At 40.0% G+C, this 23,858-nt stretch overlaps 2 protein-coding genes and 1 long non-coding RNA gene across 3 annotated transcripts in view; all 3 read right to left on the bottom strand.

The window, feature by feature from the left end:
• The window catches only part of LOC118525311 (uncharacterized), a 161,923-nt gene that overhangs the window by 28,641 nt on the left and 109,424 nt on the right, over positions 1–23,858 (bottom strand). The gene's annotated exons all lie outside the window — the stretch shown is intronic.
• On the bottom strand, positions 9,166–10,253 carry LOC118525316 (olfactory receptor 56A1-like). The gene is given in 2 exon segments (XM_036076013.2): positions 9,166–9,338; positions 9,341–10,253. Coding segments are annotated over 2 exon segments (942 nt in total). The 5' UTR covers positions 10,110–10,253.
• Positions 22,266–23,209, bottom strand: LOC118525309 (olfactory receptor 56A1-like). Its single transcript, XM_078059173.1, is given in 2 exon segments — positions 22,266–22,438; positions 22,441–23,209. Coding segments are annotated over 2 exon segments (942 nt in total).

Genomic DNA, 23,858 nt, shown 5'->3' with positions numbered 1-23,858 from the left:
GGTTTCACTTATTTGTGGAACGTAAGGAATAGCATGGAGGACATAAGGAGAAGGAAGGGAAAAATGAGGAGGGGGGAATTGGAGGGAGAGATGAACCGTGAGAGACTATGGACTCTGAGAAACAAACAGGGTTTTAGAGGGGAGCGGGGAGGGGGGATGGGTTAGCCCGGTGATGGGTATTAAGGAGGGCACGTACTGCATGGAGCACTGGGTGTTATACGAAAACAATGGATCATGGATCACCACATCAAAAATTAATGATGTATTGTATGGTGACTAACATAACATAATAAAATTTAAAAAATAAATAAATAAATAAAAATGGGCAGAGGCTCTGCAGACACTTTTCCAAAGAAGACATATAGATAACCAACAGACACATAAGAGATGCTCGACATTACTAATTATCAAGAAAATACAAATCAGAACCACAATGAGGTATCACTTCACACCAGCCACAATGCTAGTATCAAAAAAGACAAGAAGTAACAAGTGTCAGAAAGAAAATGGAGAAAAAGGAACCCTCATGCACTGTTGGTGGGAATGTAAATTGGCACAGCCACTGTACAAAAGAGTATATGGAAGGTCCTCAAAAAACTCAAAAAAGAAATACCATATAATCTAATAATTCCACTTCTGCGTATTTACTCAAGGAAAACAAAAACACTAATTCAAAAAGATAGATGCACCCCTATGTTTATTGCAGCATTACTTACAACGGACAAGATAGGAAGCAACCTAAATGTCCTCTGATAGACAAATGGTTAAAGAAGATGTGGTATATATCTACACAATGGAATATTACTTGGCCATAAGAAAGAATGAAATCTTGCCATTTGTGACAACACAGATGGACTTAGAGAGTATTATGCTAAGTGAAATGAGTCAGACAGGGAAAGATAAATACCATATGATTTCATTCATATGTGGAATCTAAAAAAACAAAACGAATGAACAAATAAGCAACAACAACAAAAGAGAAACAGACTCAAATATGGAGAAAAAACTAGTGGTTGCAGGATGAGGAGGGGGATAGATGAACTATGTAATACATTTGGCTGAGAAAAAAGATGATGGTGCAAAAGGAAAGTGAAGGTGGTGATACTAACCAAAGCAGTATTTGCCCCACAACAGGAAAAAGACATGTAGAGAAGTGTGATCTTACAGTCTCCAAAATATGTTTTAGCGGATAGTAGTTGGCTGGATAAACATATGGCACAGATTTCCTCCAGATTACTCCTCCAAAGGCAGCAGCATACCTGGGAAGTCGAGGAAACTGCTCTCACCCAGCTCTGAGGAAGCACAGCACATGGACCCATAAACAGACCTCTTTTGGCTCCATTTATAGACAAGTCAATATTTACTTTTTCAGGAGCAAGCATAGGTCGAAGGAAACTCACAGCCTCTTTCTCAAACAGGACACAGTTCTTAATTCTATTATAAACATCGAAGTGAAGGCAATAAATTCAGTGACTTTGTGGAGGAAATCCAACAAGGTCTGTCCTTCCCTGGAATATTAACTCATCAGGTCCCCCACCCACTGTGTCCTAACAGCAACGTCTCTTGACCACAAGAGCTCTGCACAAACGCAAGGACTGAGCAGAGAATGCACTGCTCATTTAAATCCCATGTCAGACTCCTGATGTCATCCTAGCAAATCTTAAGGCAGCCTTCAGGAATGTATTTGGACAGTCCTGGGCTACAGACTGGGTCTGGAGGGGAGGGCATTCTGATCCCTGTACCCGTCCACTAAGATGCAGCATACCAATGTCCCTCTCTTCATCTTTACCACTGATGGGGGGATGACTGGAAAACATGGAAGGGACTCAGAAAGTCTCCTTTGCTTCTCTCTTATGAGTCTAAAATAAAACCTGATGATCTACTTAATAAGGCTTCTGAAAGAGGCAAACAAGCAGCAGGTCAGGTTGGAGGGCTCACTGTCTCAAAGAGACCAGGGGAGCCACAAAATCTCCAGAGGTCTCCTACAACTTCTCACCCTTCCCACTGCAAAGCTTGGAGTTCAGCTGACAATCAATGTGTATAAATGACAGAGATAAGGCTAAGTTTACTAAACTGAGTTCTTCCTCCTCCTAGACACACAGATAAATTTACATTTTCCAGGCTCACCTATAGTCAGATGGGGCTGTAAGACTGAGTCTGGCCAAGGAGATGGCACATAACTCTTCTAGGCAAATCTCCACAGCCTACTTGATGTCCTCTACTCTCTCTACCCACCACTCTGGCCAGTTGCGCTTAATCCACTGAAGACACGAAGCCCTAGAAATGATGGAAATACACAATGGAAGAAGTCAGGTTTTTTAAAAGACAGCATGGAGGAGAACCTCCTCTTCTACATGCATTGGATGGATATCCTCAAAACATAAAGTTGTATGTGTTAAACCCCTAACATATTGGAATTGTTTGTTTCAACAGCCAGCAAGTTATCCTGACTAATGCTGCAGACACTGAGAAAATTAACAACAAATCTCAGAAAGATCACACAACAAGGAAACCTGACATGTCTACTAAATAATAAGTCTAGGGGAAATGGTTGGTTACAGTTGAAAATAATTGTGTGTGTTTGTGATTGTTGATTCCATTGACAAGTTATTATGATAAGTAGATGAGCTTAGCAGAAAGTTGGCTGGTCTTCAAGCAGAAATTAATGATAATAGAGAAAGTCCATAAATGTGGGGTCTTGAAAAACTGTCCTACTGCTTGGGAGGTCAAAGGTTAAGAGAAAGTTTTAGATTGTCTTTGAAAAACACAGACTCACAGAAACCAGCCCTGAGAAGAGTAGATTATGTGTATAGTTGTCTTACTCAAGTCCAGTGGCCTTAGACACCATTACTTAAAAAGGAGTGGCATGGTGAACTGGAAAAGACAATAAAGAAATGAAAGAAAAATTCTAAAATTATGCTTAAGAACATATGTGCATGTGATTACTAGTGCATGGAACTGCCCTGATAGAAATAGATCAGAAACCTGTTTGGTTTTTGTTTTTTTTTAAGATTTTATTTATTTATTTGACAGAGAGAGACACAGCGAGAGAGGGAACACAAGCAGGGGGAGTGGGAGAGGGAGAAGCAGGCTCCCCGCAGAGCAGGGAGCCCGATGCGGGGCTCGATCCCAGGACCCTGGGATCATGACCTGAGCCGAAGGCAGTCGCTTAACTGACTGAGCCACCCAGGCACCCAAACCTGTTTGGTTTTTGAGGGTGTTTATTGACAAAGACACCTGAGCTTGGCTTTTAAAGGAAGTTTTTGATTAAGGATTAAAGCAATTATTGATCTTATTATTTTATGAGCTGGAACAGGCTCCAAATGCAGTAATGCAAAAGAAGTCACATGTTCCAGTGTCTGCATGACATAATGTCGTGGGGGACAATGAAGAAGACATACACCCCCAAAGGCAGAACAAGGGGTCATAGAAACAATGGCAAGTCCCTCCCAGAGAACATAACCAGTGTCAGTTCAGGGAACTTCCACCACTTCAGTGGGTAAAAATGTGGCAGTGCCTGTCCCCCAGAGTATTCCAGCATTACCACGGAAAAGCTCCTGCTGAACAAATTCCATGCCTCACCTCCAAATGGGACTCTGAATGACGGATACCAGTATCTGCTCCACCGTTACCTATGTGGTGAGAGGAGGAAAATGGTCCACAAGGAATCACATCAGGACCTGACGGAGAAGACACTCACTGCTCGAGATCTTGGACTTTGCGAGAGCCTGGGTGGTCTCCCTTGGGAAGAGGGTAAGTATATTTTACATGCAAGAGTCTCTCTTGTATCATTTCTCTTAAGAAATAAATATTCAGTGACCCAGCCTCACCTGTAGGCAGCTGGATTTATGTGAGCACTGTGGCAAATGGAATGATAGAAAAAGTGATGTAAATCTCTCTCAGATTGAGCCACTAAAGTCTCCTATAAGATCCGGAACAATGGGTGCCTGGGTGGCTCAGACAGTTAAGGCTTTGGCTCAGGTCATGATCCCGAGTCTTCGGATTGAGTCCCACATCGGGCTCCTTGCTCAGCGGTGAGCCTGCTTCTCCCTCTGCCTGCCGCTCCCCTTGCTTGTGCTTTCTCCCTCTCTCTCTCTCTGACAAATAAATAAATAAAATCTTTAAATGAAAAAAAAATATGCTTGTACATCAGCCAGATTCAGAAATATCTGTCGGATCCCTAAGGGCTTAATACATGGAGGATCCACATATGGAAGAAGCTTGGTTCCCTAAGAGTTGACATGAAGTAAAGCCCCCATACACTGGAATGGGTTTGGATGAGAAGTAAACTAGCATTGTGTAGTTACCGCAATATCTTTGTTGTAGTAACTAACTTTACTCTTGAATTGACTAATTCAATATATGATGGGTTTTGATGTGCATTGCCTCTGCTATCTATAATCTGGAGCACAAAAACTTCAGAAAACTACAAAGCTGTCCAGGTGAAGTCTAAAAATGTACTCAATCCCTAGACAACATGATAGGAAAAATGGATTTAGTTAGCAAACATGTCTGATTTCTCTATTGATTCTGGTCTGTTAGCTGAATGACTATTAGTATTTTACCTTTTTTTTCAATTGCCTAATCTGCAAAATTGGGAATAATGATATTTCATGGGCTATTTTGAGCATAATTTCTCTAAAAGTAGTTTATCTCTTGGTAACTATCTATACTAATCATTAATGTGGTAACCACACATAAAGCACTGAACTAACTTTTGGTTGAGGAGATGAATAAATGAATAAACGTTATTACTATATATAGTCCTTAGTCAATACTGCTAATGTAACATCTTACTAAATACCTAGATACATTCTACCCTTATGAATTCCAGACTCATGTCATTGATTTGATATTGATTTTGGATGTCACTGAAGAAAAGGAAATCAGATTATAATTGTTATATCCTTTTCTTTTTTTAATTAATCATTAAATTCCCATGTGCCTTATGAGCAGGAAGTACAGTATCTTCTTGAAGCCACTCACTACTTCTTGCCTAAGTGTTGGAGATCCCAGGAGTTTCATAACAGACTTTTCATAAGAGAGTTTCTGTAAGAAACTGTGAGAAGCTGAGCAAGGAGCCCAATGTGGGACTCAATCCCAAGACCCGGGGATCATGACCTGAGCCAAAGCCTTAACTGTCTGAGCCACCCAGGCAACTCTGTTATTTCATAACAGTCACCTTTCAAACATCAAGCAGAGGTTGAGAACTGACTTCACCCCAATATTGCTATTCCTGTTAGTAGCCACAAGAGAGCAGTGTTGACTTGCCGGCTATGAAGCATTTATTTACTCTTGGCAATAACTCCAGGCTTTATAGACTCCCTGGCTGCACAGTTTGATGTCCCACACGGGGCCTCTGAGGTCACAGCTCTCATGCTAACACCCATTGGCTTAGAATATATCTGAAGAACAAGAGCATATCTGGATGACTATGTACTACAAGGCTCCCAAACTTCACTTTATTATATGTGGAAAATATAGTTTTGCTCCTTCAACAATATTTAGGTCTTTGCTTCGAGCATTGGTCACCACCATAAACTCCCTTTTTCCTCCAGATAATTTAATTCCAGGAGATTTGGTGCTCTTTCTTGCTACTGGCTCTTCATTTAAATCTGTGCTGGTCCTGAATAGCAGTGTTCAATGATATTCTTCAAAGATACTCTTTTCCAAAAGGCTCTGTGTTCCTCTTGCAAATGTGAGTAACGTGCAAACTAGGGAGTGAGGTGAGTGGCTCTTGGCTGGCCTCTCCCCTCCCCCTTCTCATATTTTTAATACACTCCCTTCCAGTACAATTGGACCACAGTCATGCTGTGTTAGCAAAGTGACTCCACAGATTTTCACTTAAACTGACAAAATATTTTATTTTTTTTCCAGCTTATTGAGATATAATTGACATACAGGAGGATAGAAGTCGAAGGTGTACAGCATAATGGCTTGACTTATATACATATTGTAAAATGATTACCACAACAAGTTTAGTTAATATCTAGTACCTCATATATACACAAAAAAAGAAGAAAAAAATTTTTTCCATATGATAAGAACTTTTAGGATCTAGTCTCTTAGCAACTTTCAAATATACCATACAGCAGTATCAACTACAGTCATCGTGTTGTACATTACATCCCCAGTACTTATCTCTTAAAACTGGAGGTTTGTACTTTTAAAATGTCAATTTAAAATGCCTTTAGTTTCTGCTACTTCATTCTATCCATTCAAGACATGTTCAAAGACTGTACTAAGAGGACATTTTTTTGCAATGGGAGCTTCACGGCAAAGGTGTGCTTACCCTTCAAGATCTGGCTCTTTGGGTAATCCTGTCCCTCCATCCCCTTTATCTGTATGAGGACTCACCCCAAATCTGTCTTAGAACCACTGTGTCCAGTTCCTTGAGCCACCTGCACTGGGCTTGACAATTCTGTGAGAAACTGTCATCATCTTAACTTGTCTCCCAAGGACCAAAGTGGAGAGCCAACCTCAAGTACATGTCATGCCTGTTCTTATACTTAGGGCTCTACTACTTGGAACGAAAGATGCATTGTAGACATTACTGGTTAACTCTTAGTCACTTCAATATCATAAGCAAGGGGATGTTTGCTGAGCCCCCTGATGTGCCAGAAGCTGTGCTTGTCACTCTGAGGGATGACAACAGGCATGCTGGCCTCTACATCCCTTACAAATCCCTAACACAAGCTGTAGTTTCTACAACCATGTACTCAGCATCCCTGAGCAAATTTGGTCAAACTTCTCATAATTATGGTGGCTGTTTGCACTGATCTAGAGAAGCCTAATGCAGGAATTAAGATCTGAATATGACCAACTAACAGGGATTCCTCTTGGAGTCCCTTCTGGATTTGCACCTGGGAGAAGCATAGCAGAGGTGGAGAAAACACTCCTAGAGAGACCAACAGAGTGGACTAAGTGCTGGGCAATATCACCTGACAATATGTATCCTATTCCTATGGATTGCATCCTTTCTGTTAGATGTTTTTAAAACTAATTTTTGTAATCATCCACACAAAGGTCTTATGAAAATTAATGTTATCGTGCACAGATACTGGTATATTGCAAGTGCTCAAAACATTTGAGCTTTTGCTTTCATTGTCATTACCATCACTGTTATCAGTATGGAAGGACGTTGAGATTATTGGTATCATTTTTGGTCATCAGTGTTGAAGTTGGCCCTTCTGTCCTCTGACGGACAGGAGGAAGGTGGTGGTGGATAAACTCTTCCAGCAGCCATGAGATGGAGGGGAGCCCTGTGAGAGAATTCTCCTGTGGAAAATGACAAATGCTGAGTCGCACCTGTGGCTCTGGCTTGAGGAAATGAGAGCCAAGCCTGAGGGTAGTAAGAGCCCCTTCTTGTAGGCAAATGGATGTCATTTTCCTTTCCTGCTGTTACTGAGTGTGGCTTTGGAAGAGTCTGCCCTGGAGCCCACACAGTCCTGAGCTGCACTTACTGTGGGGAATCCCTGCAGTGTGATGTGGTCATTCTGTATTCCAGCTCAGAGCTAACTCCAGACTCTCCCATAGCTATGAAAGCTGGCCCTGTGACATTATGTTATGATGCCATGTCTCTTTGCATACCCGCACGGGAGGACTTGAGTCTGTGTCCAGTCCCCGGGAGCCAGTGTGCACTGCAGGGTGCTGCCTCAGTTGTCCCTCATGTGGTCACAAGCCCTCAGACTCAAAACTGACAGGAGCTGCACAGTCATTAACTCTTGTCTCTCAGCCCCAGACCTACCATCCAGATCTGCTTGGGATGCTGGGACTTGGACTCTGGAACTCTTCTTTGTCAGCTGGCTCCCTTTAATTTCCACCCACAGAGAACAGCTGGAAAAGACTAGAAGGCTAAAGCAGGGCAGGGGATACTTGCTTCTTCCTATCCCTGTCTTGTCAGTATCCCTGAGCAATGACTCTTCACCTGGCAGTGGAGTTGATTCTAGTCTCCGGGATTTGTTGGTTGATTGGTTGGGTGTTGGGTTTGAGTTTGATTTGGGTTTGGGTGTGGAACTCCCAGGATCCAATCAGCCTCACTGAACTTCCTCTGAGGTACCAGCAGCAGCAGGATAGAGGCCCACCCTCAGAGATCTTAGTCCCAGCTCTGAAGGCACCTCCTCTGAGCTCCAGGGACAGCAGTACCAGTTGAAGGCAGCACCCAGTCCCGCTCCCATAGCCCCATCTCCAACCTTCTGCGGTCCAATGACCAAATTCTTCCCAAGTGTGATTCTTCCCACAGGTGCGACCTCTGCAATTACTTCAGCATCCCCTGTTTTAGTTTCAAGTTTCCATCATCCATTAAACCATTTGTTTTACATTAAATCTCTGAAAATAACCGGTACAATTTCTTTTCTCTTCTCCTGACTAGACTCACTATTATCCAGAAACCTGACCCTTTGCTATGTCTTCTTACCTCCAACTAGAGCTCTTAAGCAAAGTCAACAGATCAAGTAAGACCTGATTTTCAGTTCACTGGATGTGTAGCTTAAACATTTAGGAGAAGTGGCCAAACCACTGCCCCAGTTTCCCCATTTTCTGAGAAATGGCCTCTCTTCTCCCCACCTCTCTCTCAACCTATCCTCATTTCTAAGACTCTTCTCCTGGACACGCTTCTCCTGTAGGCCTGCAGATGCTTTGTCAGGCAGGAGTCTACCTTATCTGAGAACCTGCTGGTTCTCAAGGAAGTAGGTATAGGCGGGAAATAGATATCCAGAAGGACAAAACACAAGCAAAGTAGATAGAGGCCTGGTATCCAGCTTCAATTGCACTTGAAGGGGCATTTCTGTGGAAGGAGCCCAGGCTCTGGAGTCTGAATTTCCTTCTCCACCACTTTCAAGAGAATGTGGTCTTTGGCATTTTCCACTCTTGAAAAGCATCTTTTTTTCTACTATGTAAAATGGAAGTAATAACACCTACAGAAATGTTGCAAAAGATTAAATTTACTTAAATAAAGTTGCCTATACTCAAAGCAGTTACTCAAGAAATATGAGTTTCTTCCTCTACCTTCACCCAAACCAGGCGAGGAGAATAAAGGAAGAAATCTGGGTCAATTATGAAGTGAGCTTCAGAGTATAATACTCACCGAGATTTTGTCCAATTCACTGCCTAGACAAAATCACTGAGGAGAAGGAAGAAAAGGAATTAGAAATCTATTTTACATATTCACATCCCTCTCCACAGTAATTTCTTAATTCCTTGTTTTATCTCTTTGGTCTGAACCCCATATACAATAGGGTTCAAGGCAGGAGGTATGAGGTGATGAAGGACATTGAGCAAGATGAGGATGTCCATGGGGACCCTCTTTCTGGCCACATTTGTCAACACAACAACCAGAGGATGGTGCTGAAGAACAAGATGAGGATGAAGTGAGAGCCACATGTGCTCAGGGCTTTTACAGCAGCCCCCTCAGCCTTGAACCTAAGCACAGCTCTTAGGATGAAGGTGTAAGACAGGAAGATGAGGATGAAATCTGACCCCAGTAAAGTCCAACCAGCCACAAATTGGTAGATTCTGTTAAGGGTGAAATTGTCACAGGAGAGCCTGGACACGGACAAGTTGGCACAGATGCAGTTCTCAATGACATTTTTCCCACAATAATGGAGCCGGGCAGGGAGAATAGGAATAGGTGCAGTGAGAATGGCATTTTGAGTGACAATGAAGACGTTAGCCTTGGCCACAAATTGGTCAGTGATGATGGATGGGTATCATAGTGGGTGGCAGATGGCCACATAGCGGTCATAGGCCATGACCAGGAATGTGCAGGACTCCATAGGGAGGAAACTGTTCATGATGAACATCTGGAGGAAGCAGGCTGAGAAGCTGATGGACCTGAGATCAAACCAGAAGATGGCCAGGACCTTGGGGATGACAGTCAGGCAGAGCACAATGTCCAACAGGGAGAGTAGGCTGAGCAGGTAGTACATGGGCTCGTGCAGAGAGACCTCCAGCCAGATGGTGATCAAGAGGGTGGCATTGACCCCCATGGCCAGGAGGAAGAGGAGGCTGAGGGGCAGGGACAGCCAGTGCTGCCAACTCTGGTAGTTAGGGAAGCAGATGAGGAGGAATTCAGAGACTGGAGCAGTGAAGTAGTTGCTGGGTAAGGCCATGGAATGAATCTTGAGGCTTCTCTTGACTATTTGTATGGGCAGATACAAGAGGCAATTTTTTTTTTTTTTTTTTTTTTACTTCACTTCAAAAGTGTGCTTCTCACTCTTTAGGAAGCTAATGACATATAGGAGACTCGTCCCAAAAGGCAAATCCCAGTCAATATCATAAAGACAGACTGGTGAGATTTGACAAATAATGCTATGGTCTATAAAGGAAAAATGAATCAGTGAAAAAACTAAGATTTTAAAGGTGTATAATGCTAGGGAATAACCTCCCAACATTAAAAATGTGCAACAAATTATGTCAGCATGGTACTAGTAAGGAAAATAAAATGTTAATAGTATAAAAAGATAGGCCAGAAACACACCTAGTTTTTATAATCATCCAGTACTAATATGAAGGAGGCATGAGAAGAAGAATCTTTAATAGGTGTTTTTGAGATAATTATTGACATTGATGTGGGTTGGAAAACTTTTAATTAGGTACTCACCTACTATCATATCCAATATAATTTTAGATGAATGATTTTGTTATATCCCTTCCCCAAACTCATGGTATACTAGAAGAAAATGGAATACAAAATTGATTAAATCAGTCATTTGCTAAAACTCCAGTCCTATTTGAATACAACCATTCATTTTCCAGGGCCTGCACCTGGTCATACCAAGTCTTCTTAGAATAAGTCTAAAACTACAGAAATGGCTGCTTTTACTATAAGTTTATAGTTACCAACTTTAAATGAGTCCTCAATGCTGCCTGTCCATCCTACAAAGCTTGCCTGATCAACTTTCCCTTCTTCCAAAGCCTTTTTCAAGTCTTCTTCATTCTTTTCAAACCTTGAACTCCACTTCTCCTCTTGGAAGATGGCATCAAACACTACCTTGCAGAGGAAAGAAGTGTCCAGTGATATTTTCTTCAACTTCCCAAGATAAAATTTACCAACCTACTTGTACATTCTCCCATCCTTTCCTTGTTTCCAACCACTGAAACAGAATCTGCCCATCCTCAAAATGTCAAACCTTCCATCTCCTACACTGAATCGTAGCCCTCCTAGCCTTGTAGTTCCACTATCAATTATTTGTTCTAGTTCCCTAACTTGGAGTCATATTTCCTTCTTCACTGGATCTGCCTTGTCTTTCAAACATTGAAACCTTGGAAAATAGCAACACCGAAAGGATGAAAAAAGAAAAAAAGAGACATAAATGGAGGGTCTGTAAGAGTATGAAAAAAATCAGAAGACTATGGTGACCTAGGAAAAATTGGGGGGAAAACTTCAAGGAGTATATGGCCAACTTGTCAGTTAAGCAGAAGTTCAATAACATGAGAATATGAATAGCCATTAAATTTTACAGTGACCTGGACAAGAGTAATTCACTGGACTGGTGCCAACAGAAACCAGAACGAGGGTGATGAAGTTAGTAAGGGAGGACATGTAAACAGAGAGTGTTGACTACATAGCTAAAGAGCCTCATTTCAAGTTCATAAGTGAAGAGAAAAGCAAGACAGGAATGAAATATACTGCAGCATGCTTATTTGTTTATGGAAAGGTTAAAATTCAGAAGGAAAGTAAGATGATAACTGAAGTAGTTAGTTCATTGAGAAAGTTATTATTATTATTATTATTATTTTCTCTGTAACACTTAACACAGATTTTGTACTTCTTTGTCTCCCTCTACCCTCCTGTGAAATATTTGAAGACAGACAAAGTACACTTTTCCATTTATACACATCAACATTATCTAACACCCCACAGATTCTTCATAAAAATCTGTTGAAAAGATTTTTGAATTATTGGGCCTTGATGTTCTACATTGATGGAAAATTCCAAGGAGGGAAAGTGAGAGAGGAGAGTTAGCCAGAGTTTCAATGTGCTGAAGGGGACACTGAGGAAGGGAGAGAAGTCCTGATCCATACTACAGATGGTGGTCACCGAGGGGGCAGGGCAGGACACAAAATGCATGTTGGAACTTGGGGGCTTCTTCATGCCACTGTTTACAGGTGCTCCTCAAGAGCCTGCTCCTGTTAGTGGTAAAACCCTGGGCTAGGTCTCTAACTTAAGAAATCTCTTGCCCTTGTCCTAATTAATACAAACACAAAACAACCCTATTTCTCCTAACATGTTGGTTAGAATTTTCTTGAATTTCCTCCAGTCTGGTCATTACCAACTTATCCATACAAAAATCTATCTCCCTGTACCTGTCTTTCCTCTCCTCCTTGACCCTTATCCTCTCTATATCCTATTTTCTCATCCCTATTGAATGACCTTCTTAGCACTTTGTCCTCTTCTAGCATTGTTTGATATAATCTTCATACCTGTTTATGCTTCTTCTCAAAGGCCACTCACTGATCAATTCTCCTATGTCTCTGCTTCTGTTCTTCACATGTTGGTCATTAACTTGTGGAAAAGCCAAACTTCTATTGCCCAAAACTCATCAAGCCCAGGACACTTGCCTCCAGCCACCCAGTGTTACCACTTCAGCCCAGAGTCTATTCAACTCCATTTCTTCACTGCTTAACATTGGAGAATGGGACAGGGGGAGGGAGGGAGAAATCTGGAATAGGAGAGAAGGAAAAAAGAACAGATTCCTAGATGTCCTGAATGGTAGAAGTACACATAGGAACATAAGTCAGTGATGTGGTACATAGAGTAAACATTGATTTAGGACTCTAAAACTGGATAGACAGTATTAGCTGAAAAATACCAAGTGTCTAGTATGTACCAGGCATTCTTCTAAGTGTTATATGTGAGTGTGTGTGTGTGTGTGTGTGTGTATACACATATATAAATTTATTTCATAGACATACAATCTCAAGAGCAAAGTAGTTGAGAATCTTTCTCAGCCCTATTCTGGTTACTTCACCTGGAGTATCCTACCCAATTCAGTACATTGTATTAAGTCATATGAGTTACAAGATGATAAAAGTTACAGGATGATAAAAATCTACAAATTATAGATGTGTGGACTGCCAAAAATAAGAACATTAGTGATAACTTCAAAATATAGGAATGGCTATCTTGAGGGAGAGGGCAAAACTAGGACCATCAGAGAGAAATCAGAGAAATGGAGCCTGGTTGAATCTGAAAGAGAGCTTTCTATCAATCTAAAGAAAGTTAGCTCTCTGCAGTTTAAATTGCTCTACTGAGAAAAAGTTGGGGGGAAGCTTCTTCATCAACATTTTTTCCTGAATCTCCATGCCAGGTACCTGGTGACATACTAAAGTCAGCATACCTTCACCCCCTATCCCATTGTAGAATTTATAGATCTCCTTTTTTTCCTGGTCAGGCAAGACGAAGTCCAACTCTCTACATGCACTAGGTCTCCTAACCAAGCAAGGAAATGGGATCCTCTTTTAGAAAGGCAGAAGGAAGAAAGAAAACCTAGCATGCTCCTTACAGAGATGCTTAGGATTTCTGGATGCTAATGCATCCAGAGCCACCACATCTCCCACCACCTCATTGTCTTTTCTTCCTGCTAATTGGAGGTTACCTATTAGAAAAGATCCCTGCCTGCCTTGTCACTCTTCCCATCTAGAGCCAATTCAGTCTGTGCTACCTACCCTCCCTTGACCCTGGAACTTACAGAAGATGTCAAAGGATGAGTCCTTTATGATGTATCAGCTGTATTGGTAACCATGCTGGGACTTAGATGAATAAATATGAAGAGTTTTATGAGCTCCTATTCCTCTCCTACCCTCCCATTTATGGACCCAGATGGGAAAAGGTGGCTTGGGAAACAGACTTAGGGGATGAAGAGCTGAGTCCTTTGGGAACTGTCTTATGGTGCTCCTGCAGGTAGGGAGTTGGGATTAAAGAATGGAGTGGTTTGAAGCTAAGGTAAGAAATTGCCCAGAAGCCAGAAGTCAATGATCTGGTGCACAAACCTGACATGCAAACATGGTCAAATGTGTAGGAAAAGAGACTATAGAGCAACCTCCTTTATTATAATAGTAATCCTAAAGTTTTGAGGGACCTTTCTGAGAGACCTAAACTACTTAAGTTCTTTTACATTTTTTCTCATTGAATCATCTCCCTTAGATATGAACGGGCAACTCTTTTAAGTAGGAACTATTATCCCCACTCTATAGGGGATAAATAGAAAGATAAAGCCTTGCCCCAAATTCACCGCAATTAGCCTACATTCATAGCCCTATCAATCTGATTCCAATGTCTGTGTTCTAAATGACCCTTCTCTTTACTGATAAATGTGACCATAGTTATTGATATCCTAAACAAAATCCTAGCAAGTCGAGTTTAGCAAACTGTTAACATTTTTTAATATATTTATCTTTTGAAGAATGCAAAGAGAGTTCAATATAAGGAAATCTGTCACCTAACACATCAAAGTTGTGGATAAGGTCATGGGAATAAAACCATTCAAATCACAAACGGATTTGAATACTAGCCCTGGCATTTGCTATTTGTGTGACCCATCCATTAAACAAATACTAACTACCACCGTATGCCCCACAAACTGTATTAGGCACTGTATACAATGGTGAATAAGGCAAACATGGTTCCTATCTCACCAAGAGCTCACTCTAATTATGTGGTTGTTGAAAGAAAATAGGCATCTCTAAATGTACTTATTTGAATAATTTCTAAGATATATTATTTAGCAAAGAAGCAAGAGGCAAAAACAGTGCATAGAATGCTACACAACATTATTTTAATGCTATAAAAAGAATACATATAAATAAGTGTATATATAAATACATACATTATCATCTATATTCTTATATATAATCAAATTACCTCTGGAAGGATATACAAGAAACTTATAAGAGTAGTTGCTTGTGGGAAGGAAAATTCTGTGCTTGGCAGATAGAATAGAATGGTATCTTAGAGATTGCTGGTTGTGTACCCAATGCCCCATTCTTCCTTATTAACAAAAACCATAATTTTATTTGGGTACCCATCTATACTGCCAAAATACTATTACTCTCAGATTCTGAATGTCATTTGGTGGGGTTTCCAAGAAGACTCTAACGTGAACTAACTCAGTTGAGAAATGAAGGTCATTAGCCCTCACTCCTTTCTCATGGAACGGACACAGGATTGACACCTGAATTTCTAGCTAAAAGCATCAGCAACTTTGAGGACAGAAGTCAGTTTTTAAGTATGATAAAGAATATAGAAACTGGTGAAGCTCTGGTTTCAGCCCTCGATGTCCACCTCTGAAACCCTTCTATATGAAAGGAAAAGAATTCTCTAATTTGTTGGTTACCATATTTGGAGTTTCTATTATATGCAATCAGATATATACTAACTGAAACAAAGAATGAATTACTTTTACTGAATACCTTTTTTAATTTTCAAAATTTTGAACCATGTACATAAGTTACTTTTTTTAAAATTTAAATTCAATTAGCCAAGGTATAGTACATCATTGGTTTTTGATATAATGTTCAGTGATTCATCAGTACTTTTTAATTAAATATTTTTAAAAGGTATTCTTTTGGTAATACAGATAAAAATATAAAACAAATAAGTGTTAAAAGTTTTGGTAATTATACAAAAGAAAATATACAAAATCCTCTCGTGTACCATCATGGAGCATTACTATGGGAGCATTAGGTTAGGTAAGGCAGATCAAAAAGGTCTTAACAAAGAGAGGTATGAATAGGAAGGAAAACAAGGGTAGAAGCAGAAAAGGCAGGAGAAGACTATTATCTGGTCCAGGCAAGCGATGATGGTGGCATGGACCAGATTAGTGGCAGAGGAAATGATTCTGAATAAACAAATTTTGGAAGAATAGTCAAGTCAATATAATGATGAATTACAAATGAGAAATGAGGTATTCAATGTAGAAATCAAATATGAATCAGGATTCTTTCTTAGACAACTTGGTGGATATGGGCTCATTTACTGTAATGACATCACACATTAAGATTTCTGGGTATTGTTGAGTGTACATCTGAAGTTTGTAATAATAAATTTAATGTGGGTTCCTGGATGGCTCAGTCAGTTAAGAGTTTGCCTTCAGCTCAGGTCATGATCCCAGAGTCCTGAGGTGGAGCCCTGTGTAAGGTTCCCTGCTCAGTGGGGAGTCTGCTTCTCCCTCTCCCTCTGCCCCTCCCCCCTGCTCATGCTCTCTCTCTCTTTGTCTCTCTCTCTCTCAAATAAATAAATAAAATATTTAATTAATTAATTTAATGTGAAATCAGTATGTTTATTTATGGGATTTTTTCCTAGCAAATTTCAATCTTTCACAGAGGAGACAGATATTTAGATTTAAACAGAGTTTGGGTTTTTTCAAGCAACGAAATGGAGGGAGAGAACAAAAGAGGTTAGATTATTTCCAAAAATATAATTAAATTATGGGCTATAGAATCTAAGGCTACACAAAAAATAAAATCAGACAAGAAAGGAATGAATGACAGTATAAAGAGGATTCCACCAATGGCCTGTGACACTAGATATTCAACAATTGTGACTATACTAAGGATAGTTGAAAATTTGAGCCTGATGGTCAAAGGTGATAGAAAGCAGATGCTTCAAGTCTATATGTTAGAGGTAGATCAACCACAAAAATGAAATAAGTCAAAATTGGACGTGTAAACAAAAAAGTTTAAGTTTTGAGTACAGGCTGATCTAAGTACTCAAATATTTCATTTTCCCAGCAATAAGACTCCACTGAAAAATAAATGCATATACATAAAGTAATTAACAATTATAGGAGAAGATACATACAGTATAGTTACTTAAAGATACATCTGAGAGGAGTTTAGGAAAGGCTTAGACTTCAAGCAAAGAATATGTTCAAGAGAGAAATAATTGGAGATGTGAATTTTTAGCCCATAGTATCTCCCACTGATTTTAGACAAGTTAGGTAATAAATCATTTATTTAATTTTCTTGTTGTCTCATCTGAGCCACCTGTAAACATAATTCACCTGGCAGCTACCTTACATTAGAAAATGGGCAGAAACTTATCTCCTGCTGCCCTTTATAAATTTGTTTGGGATCGGTGTAATTGTAGCAGTCTGGAGCTTCCTGCTGCTTTATATTGCACAGGAGGATTGAGCCCATCTGAAATAGATACAATGAGGAGAACAGATAACCACTCAGCTGGCAAGCAGGGCATGAGCTGTTTCTGCTGGGAATCCACTAACACAGCTCTATTCACTTGCGCTGGGAAGTACACACCTGGAACACAACAGGGCCGTGCAAAGATAGCACCAGAACAGACTGATGGCCAAAACTGAAATTCAAAAGGGATGCTACAATCAAGCCAATAAAAAGTGAAAGAGCTGCTTTGTAGTTCCCACTTCTCCCACACTTATTTTTTACTGTTTCTCCACAAGTTCCTAACTAGAGACCTTTAAATGCATCCCCCTTAGTTCACTGACTTCTTACTTTTGTTTTCTACTTATGTAAACTGGTAGTTTTTCTCCCCAATCTGATACTCATCCTTTGAATTCTCACTCTGAAGAATACAGCCCACCAATGGCAGTTTTTAATCTCCTCTGATAATACACTAACATTCTAACATTCAAATTATATAACATTGTGTATCATTTAAAGTCCAGCAAAATGTCACCCACCAGAAATAACTATATAAGCAATCTGTTGTGTATTTTTCACCTATGTTTTTCTATGTGTATATTAAAGTTATATACATGTAAATGATCTTATATCATATCAATTTAACTTAAATACATGAGCCTGTTATAAACTCTTTATTATATCCCATGCTGTTGCACTAGGCACAACCATTAGATATACAATGAGTTTGTAGTATGTTTTATTATCTGGTAAGGTGTGACAAATCTTTTTAAAAACTCTCTTCCATTTGGTGAAACTTTTACCTTACATATACACTTTACATTTTAGAATAACTGCACCAAACGTCCTCTGAAAATCTTTGCTGGAATGTTTCTTGAAATTGCATTGACTTTACGAATTAATTTGAGGAGAACAGACATCTTTAAAATGCTCATGTGTCCTTTCCATGTACATGGTTTATCTCTACATTTAATCAGGTCTTCATTTAAATACTTTTAAGCATAATTTTAAAATAGAATCCTTAAAGGTCTTGTGTATTTATTATGATGTCAATTTCTACATATTAATAAGTTTTCTATTACTGTAAATGGTATGTTAACTTTATTATTTTTAGATGATTTCTGTTGGTATAAAGAAAACTATTGATTTTTTAAAGTTTATTATATCTGAGCATCTAACTGAACATTAACAGCAAGTTAATTATGTTTGGCTCTAGGGAACCCAGTCGCTGTATTTACTCCTAAGAAGAGAACCTTATGCCAATATTCCTTGAATCACCAAAGACAAAATCCACACAAATATCAGCATGAAAATACAGTCATCTTTCTCTCCCTCCCACACAACCAACTTGATGAGGGAGCAGAAGGCTAATAATAAACCCTGTTTATTATGTTTACTGATTATATCACATAAAAATAATGATAGTTTAACCATTTCTACTCTGATCCTTAAAACTCTTCTTTCTTCCTTGACTTACTGTGTTGGCCAGGACTTCCTTTTTCGCACTGAACAGTAACAATGATGAGGGCAGGACATTCAGCTATGTTCTTCTAGGGGCATTGCCTTTGGCAAAAGGGAGGTATCTCCTCCAAGGTTTTGCTCTCTCCCTGGGTCAATCCTATCCAAAGACTAGCTGATAAGAGGAAAAAAGGGTCTGTATGGCACACACATCTCTCAACTTAGACAATTCTAAAAAGCCATCCAGAGATCCCTACGTAATTGAGTCTTGTTTTTGTTTTTTGTTTCCTCAAATATTTTTGGATTGTTTCTACACATGCATGTACCCATCTGCTGAATACTTTAGGGGGCCCTCTGTAGATCTTTGGAATTCTCTTTCTATGCAGTTCTCTCTCCTCTCATACTCTACCCTGTGAACTCTGGCTACCTTGGCCTTCCCTGATTCCCATGTCCTTCTCAACACAGGAAGACTGCCAGGCTACACCTAAGTTCACCCTTCTTTCAACATGGCTTGGAATCTCTCTCCAATAAGTTGTAACAATCTTTCTCCAGTAAACAGGACTCACCGCTTTTGTTTCCTATCTCTTAGGGATCATTGTCCTCCATTATCTCAGGCCCAGTGTCCTCAGAACCATTATTTTGTATATTTTGTCCAATGTTTTGTTGTTGTTTTATTGAGAGGCTAAATCTAGTCCTTGTTGCTCATCTTGACAAGCTAAAGCTCCTCTCCAGTGGGTAAAATTATGCTGGACAAGCAGAGGAAAGCACCATCTAAAGTCTGACCCTTCCCTGGGCTCAGGGTAAGATATGTTACTATATAAGCCCCCTACCCTCCCCACAAATCAGGAGAGATCTGTTTTACAGCTGAAGCCTTAGTATCTTAGGAGGACTAAAAGGAAATGCACCTCTAGGGGAACCTGAGGTCAGAGTGATTTGGGGACTTCAAAATTTGCCTAACGAATTTGCAGAAAATGGATTTTAGGACTGCAGGAAGGACAGTGGTGTACAGAAATGGAAAGTCACACGAGATGTGACTAATTCAGGACCTTAAAGATTAAACATGGCACTTAGATTTATTTTTAAGGGAAGAGTCTATCAAAATGTTCTTCCTTGTGTGTGGAGACAATAGGATGTGTACTCAGAATTAATATGAGCATCTCAGGAAAGACCACATAACTAGGAATCTTTTTTTCACCCTTTAAGCAAGGACAGCTGCATGACCAGGCCACCAAGTTAATTATGTTTTACTCTAGGGAACACAGTCGCTGTCTTTACTCTTAAGAAGAGAACCTTATGCCAATATTCCTTGAATCACCAAAGACAAAATCCACACAAGTATCAGCATGAAAATACAGTCATCTTTCTCTCCCTCCCACACAACCAACTTGATGAGGGAGCAGAAGGCTAGCTGAAGACGAAGCATAAGCTGACACCCTGCAACCTCCCCCTCTACGGCCAATCCTGGGTGGGATGTGTGACATTCTTCCAGGAATCTCCCAACTATCTTAATGTTAAAACCTTGCTAGAGGGGAAAACAACCTTAACTTGACAATGGCAAGGCCTCTGATATCTTGTAGGTCCTCTTTAGCATTATCTTATAGGTCCTCTTTAGCATATGAAAGCTCTTTTGAAACCTCCCTTTTCCTTACTTCCCCCAACACCTGTGTATATAATCAGCCACTCCTCAAAATCCTGGTGCTGCAACTCTTTCTGCCCACGGGTCCTGTCCCTGTGATTTAATAAAACCAGCATTTTGCACCAAAGACGTCTCAAGAATTCTTTCTTGGTTGTAGGCTCTGGACCTCACCCCACCAAACCTCACCTATATTCCAAAACCACATCAAACTGATAATCAAGTTCTTCTCATTGTTTAAAGACATTCCTCTAAGATACTTTTAACCACTCTTTCATACCCTTTACACTTAAAGGAATCAAGCAGCTCTCCAACTCTCCACCTTTCATCAAGTTTTTTTTTTTTTTAAATACTCTAATGCCATATAGTATATACCTTTATATCCAATATTTGCAATTTACCAGTCAAGAGATATTACAAAAACAAAGAAGATCATATTTGTTGAAAACAAGAAATTAGTACTCTCCACATTTCAAATGCCTTTTATTTTTTTTTAAGATTTTTCTTTTTTTTATTCATGAGAGACACAGAGAGAGAGAGGCAGAGGGAGAAGCAGGCTCCCCAAGGAGCAGGGAGCCCCATGTGGGACTCGATCCCAGGACCCCAGGATCATGACCTGAGCCGAAGGCAGACGCTTAACCATCTGAACCACCCAGGCACCCTCAAATAATTTTTAAAAATTTGGCATCTACTCACCAGAATCAGTGTTTAAGGATCTCTTAAGAGAGTGGTTCTTAATGTATGGGGATTAACATAACAATAAAAAAATTTAAAAAAAAAAGAAATATTAACATATAAAAAAAAAAAAAGAGTGGCTCTTGCTTTCATCCTATAGAATTTTGCAAATAAAAATTATATCTGACCATTGAGTAATGTTATTTGATGAGCCTGAACCCTAAATTCTCTATACCCACATAAATAATGACATCACTCCCTACCAGCTACAATAATATATATGTTTCCTCACCCATTGTTACCAGATTGTGACTTCCAGAATTTTAACAATATGCTATACTTATATTCCTCTCGTTTAAGGTTTTTGGGTGCAGCTCCAGACCACATGGGACATAGTCTTCAGTAAGCAGGATGTCCCCTATACTACCACGTCAGTTTTACCATTTCTTGCATTCTGGCCTTCTCATTCCCACTTCTACCTCCACTTGGGTCCTCAGTGTCCTGGCCTTTCCACAAAGAGTTTGAAGGTGTGTGAGGATTCTGCTGGACATAAACTGGTATTATTATGAAAATTATGCTTTTATAATAGAATCTTGAACAGTCATGATCAAAAAAACATGGTAACTTTTCTGAACTATGTGCCTCTGCTTAGTTCTTCCTGAATCTGAGGGGAACGGTCTATTGGCAACAGCAGGTTCAGAAAAATGACACAGAGGAGCACCTGGGTGCTCCTGTCAGTTAAGCGTCCAACTCTTGATTTCAGCTCAGGTCATGATCTCAGGGTTGTGAGATCAAGCCTCACATCAGGCTCCATGCTGGGCATGGAACCTGCTTAAGATTCTCTCCCTCCCTCTCCCTCTGCCCCTCCCCACCCTGTCCCTCTCTACAAAAAAAAGAAAAAGAAAAAACAAAAATGACACAGAGATCATGGCCTGAACAGCAGAGCTAGAGCTTCAATTGTACCTGAGAAAGGAGTGCTGTGTCATGAAAAGTTTCTGGAGTCGGATAACCTGTACTTGAATTGATGCCCCACCACTCACCAAGTGTGACCTTTGTCAATATTTCTCCATAAATTTTTATTTTCTAATGTATAACATGAGACAGTAACCTCTGTCCTGTAGAACTATTATGAAGATGAGATGATTTAAAAATATAAATGTCTACATACAAAATTAGGTACCTAAGTTTAGGTACCTGAATAGGCAAATGAACTTTGGTCAGGTACTAAGAGATCCATAGTAATTTCTGATACTAGAGGGACAGAAAGTGGGTAGGAAATATTTTCTATCCAAGCATTATTTTTTACTGTCTGGAATAACAAATCCCAGAATAGAAACAAAGGAAATAGTAATAGACATTTCTATAGAGGTGCCCTTCTATGTATTCAAAGCTCCTTCCACAATAACTTCTGACACCCCTGCCTTAACAATTTGGTTCGAAATCCATATACAATAGGATTCAAGGCAGGAGGTATGAGGTGATGAAGGACATTGAGCAAGATGAAGATGTCCATGGGGACCCTCTTTCTGGCCACATTTCTCAACACAACAACCAGAGGATGGTGCTGAAGAATAGGATGAGGATGAAGTGAGAGCCACATGTGCTCAGGGCTTTTACAGCAGCCCCCTCAGTCTTGAACCTAAGCACAGCTCTTAGGATGAAGGTGTAAGACAGGAAGATGAGGATGAAATCTGACCCCAGTAAAGTCCAACCAGCCACAAATTGGTAGATTCTGTTAAGGGTGAAATTGTCACAGGAGAGCCTGGACACGGACAAGTTGGCACAGATGCAGTTCTCAATGACATTTTTCCCACAATAATGGAGCCGGGCAGGGAGAATGGGGACAGGTGAAAGCAGCAAAGCATTCTGAGCCACAATGAAAGCACTAGCTTTGACCACGAATCGGTTAGTGATGATGGTTGGATATTGTAGTGGGTGGCAGATGGCCACATAGCGGTCATAGGCCATGACCATGAATGTACAGGACTCCATGGGGAGGAAACTGTTCATGATGAACATCTGGAGGAAGCAGGCTGAGAAGCTGATGGACCTGACATCAAACCAGGAGATGGCCAGGACCTTGGGGATGACAGCCAGGCAGAGCACAATGTCCAACAGGGAGAGTAGGCTGAGCAGGTGGTACATGGGCTCATGCAGAGAGACCTCCAGCCAGATGGTGATCAAGAGGGTGGCATTGGCCCCCATGGCCAGGAGGAAGAGGAGGCTGAGGGGGAGGGACAGCCAGTGCTGCCAACTCTGCTAGTTAGGGAAGCAGATGAGGAGGAATTCAGAGACTAGAGCAGTGGAGTAGTTGCTGGGCGATGTCATGAGATAAATCCTAAACAGGATATTTCACCTGGGTTTATGTACAGTAAGACACAGGAATTAGGTTAATAGAAAACAAAGCTGTCAAAATGCTAACACTTTCTAATACAGAAAACTGTTGAATAGAGAAGAACAATCCCAAATGAACGCAAAGTTCAGTGAAGATATATGTGAATAGGGAGGGAACTTAGCAAATTATTTCTAAAGTTAATTCGGAAAAACAAATAAGACAGACTACCCACAAGGTTTGGAAGGAAAATGAAAAGAATTACCTCATTAAAACATATGTAAAGCAACACAAATTTTTCAAGGGAGACTGACATGTGATACTGATAGAGCAAATTTATTAATTATAGATCCCACAGGTCAGAAATGTTCACTAGATACAGAGTAATCTAGAATAGTAAAGATGTCATAAAGTCATATTTAACTGTGGGTTTTTTCAATATGTATTGCTGACATGATTTGTTAGTGGTAAATTAGTTTTTCCTCAGTTTTTATCACACATCAAAGTCAATTTGAGATGAAAAAAATTTATGATATACTTCCAACCCTATAATAAAGCAGAAAAAATAAACCTTGATTAAATATAAAGAAAGTCCCATAAAATCCTCTATCATTCTGACTTACTGTACTACAAGCACAACTCATC

The sequence above is a fragment of the Halichoerus grypus genome, chromosome 11 (assembly GCF_964656455.1).
Source record: "Halichoerus grypus chromosome 11, mHalGry1.hap1.1, whole genome shotgun sequence".
NCBI classification, from domain to species: Eukaryota; Metazoa; Chordata; class Mammalia; order Carnivora; family Phocidae; genus Halichoerus; species Halichoerus grypus.
The sequence above is the reverse complement of the archived record's forward strand: the minus strand, read 5'-3'. Positions and strand labels throughout refer to the sequence as shown.